Source organism: Rhagoletis zephyria, unplaced genomic scaffold (assembly GCF_001687245.7).
Source record: "Rhagoletis zephyria isolate East Lansing unplaced genomic scaffold, Rhagoletis_zephyria_1.1 Rzeph_scaffold_39801, whole genome shotgun sequence".
In the NCBI taxonomy this organism is placed as follows: Eukaryota; Metazoa; Arthropoda; class Insecta; order Diptera; family Tephritidae; genus Rhagoletis; species Rhagoletis zephyria.
The window spans coordinates 1122-2874 of record NW_016196856.1 but is presented as its reverse complement, the minus strand read 5'-3'; the positions used below and the strand labels follow the sequence as shown (position 1 = coordinate 2874).

The 1753-nt window shown below is 48.7% G+C and overlaps 1 protein-coding gene across 1 annotated transcript; it reads left to right on the top strand.

Annotated features, from left to right (window-relative positions):
* Positions 1-791: 791 nt before the first annotated feature.
* LOC108354855 (GTP cyclohydrolase 1-like) lies at positions 792-1188 on the top strand (the record flags this gene model as incomplete). Its single annotated transcript, XM_017606028.1, has 1 exon — positions 792-1188. A coding segment is annotated over exon 1 (397 nt), but the record flags the coding sequence as incomplete, so codon positions are not given.
* Positions 1189-1753: the final 565 nt, after the last annotated feature.

Genomic DNA, 1753 nt, shown 5'->3' with positions numbered 1-1753 from the left:
TCCAGTGTATTTCACTCTACCACTGACCAGTGCTCTTATCAACAGTCTGTCGATGTGTGTGTGTGTACATTTGCAACTACCAAGTCAAGTGACGGTGGTATGATGTCCACTGAAACAGCAATCCGAGAAGATCTTCAAGCTAAAGCCGATGAGCGTCTGCTGATGCAACCTGCTTCCAAAAGCTGATGTCACCTGTTCGTTACTGGAAAACTGCTGCTGCAAGTACAGTCAACGTTCCTTCGTCGGTCATTTCGGTCGGTGGTGATGGCATCGATTGATGATGGCATCTACTACTCCTTCACAGTCCTGCACAATCACAGCTCATCAGTTGCCAACGGTGGTGCTAGTGGCCTGCGGGCCAGTGCTGGTGGCATCGATGGCAAAAAGTTGTGTTCAAGAGAAAGAGAGAAGAGTGGAGACGTCATCCTGCATAGAAGATGAAAGTAGGAAGAAAAGAGTACAGAGTAATGTGTACACTTTACTGTACAGTAGTGTCTGCATATGCGACGACAGAAGAAGAGGAGAGAAGAGAAGAGCAATCGAGCCGTGTCTATAAAAAGGTGCTGGAACCAGTGAGAACGACACTCGGCTACGGACAAACTGCTGTTGCTGTTCGAATTGCCCGCGCGGACGACAAAACTGTGCTCATTGAGAAGACGTGTTCAAAAGTTTCGTTTTTGTTTTCAAAGCTGTTTTCTATCTACAAAAGTTTTCTTTATCATCACCAGCAATTTTTAAGTTTGTTTGCACTTTGAACCCTCTCTCTCACTCGCTATCATCCCCGGCCCCACATGAACACCATTGCGACCTCCACCGCCGCCGCCGCTGATCACTGCGAGGATCCAAAGCAGCAGCAACAGCCCAAGAAGAAGGTGGTCACCAGTGCACTGGCAGCACTGCAGCAAAAACAGCTGCTCATCAACGGAATCGGTAGTCCCAGCAGCAGCAGCAGCAGCACTCGAATGTCGGCCATCTTTGGCAATCGTCTCGACTCTGAGGAGTACGACGAGTACATGAACAGGGGCAATGAGAACCGCGAGGAGACGGTCGCTCTGCTCACCGAGCACTACTACAACATTCTCAAGGACATCGGCGAGGACCCGGGCCGGCAGGGGCTGCTGAAGACGCCGGAGAGGGCGGCCAAGGCATTTCGCTACTACACCTGTGGATACAATATCAACCTGCAAGGTAGGAGAGTGGGTTACTAGGTCACACTTGCTACTACTTGGAAGTACTTTGATTCACACGACGATAACTTAGTGGTATTCTATCTGATGGAGCGAAACTAAACTGACCAACACTGTCTTTCAACTTCTCTTTCATTGTCCGCAGAACTGCTGAACGACGCCGTCTTCAATGAGGACCACGACGAGATGGTCATTGTGCGGGACATTGAGATGTTCAGCCTCTGTGAGCACCACCTGACGCCCATCATCGGCCATGTAAGTTTTGCGCTGTAGAAAGAGGAGGATCACTGCCATTCAAAGGTCACCACCACCATCATCACAACAAAATTAGAACTTTTACTTTGGAAAAACTTTTTCAAAGCAAAAGTTTGAATGTCAGGAAGGAGAATGCAAAGCAATTGAAGCATACTTTTGCTGCTGCTGCTGCTGCTAATGACACCGCTAATTGGAAGTGGAAGCCGATTGATTCACGACAACGACGACGAGGACGACGAGAAAGAGAACACAGTCAATTACCGAGCAGTGNGCAATTGAAGCATACTTTTGCTGCTGCTGCTGCTGCTAAT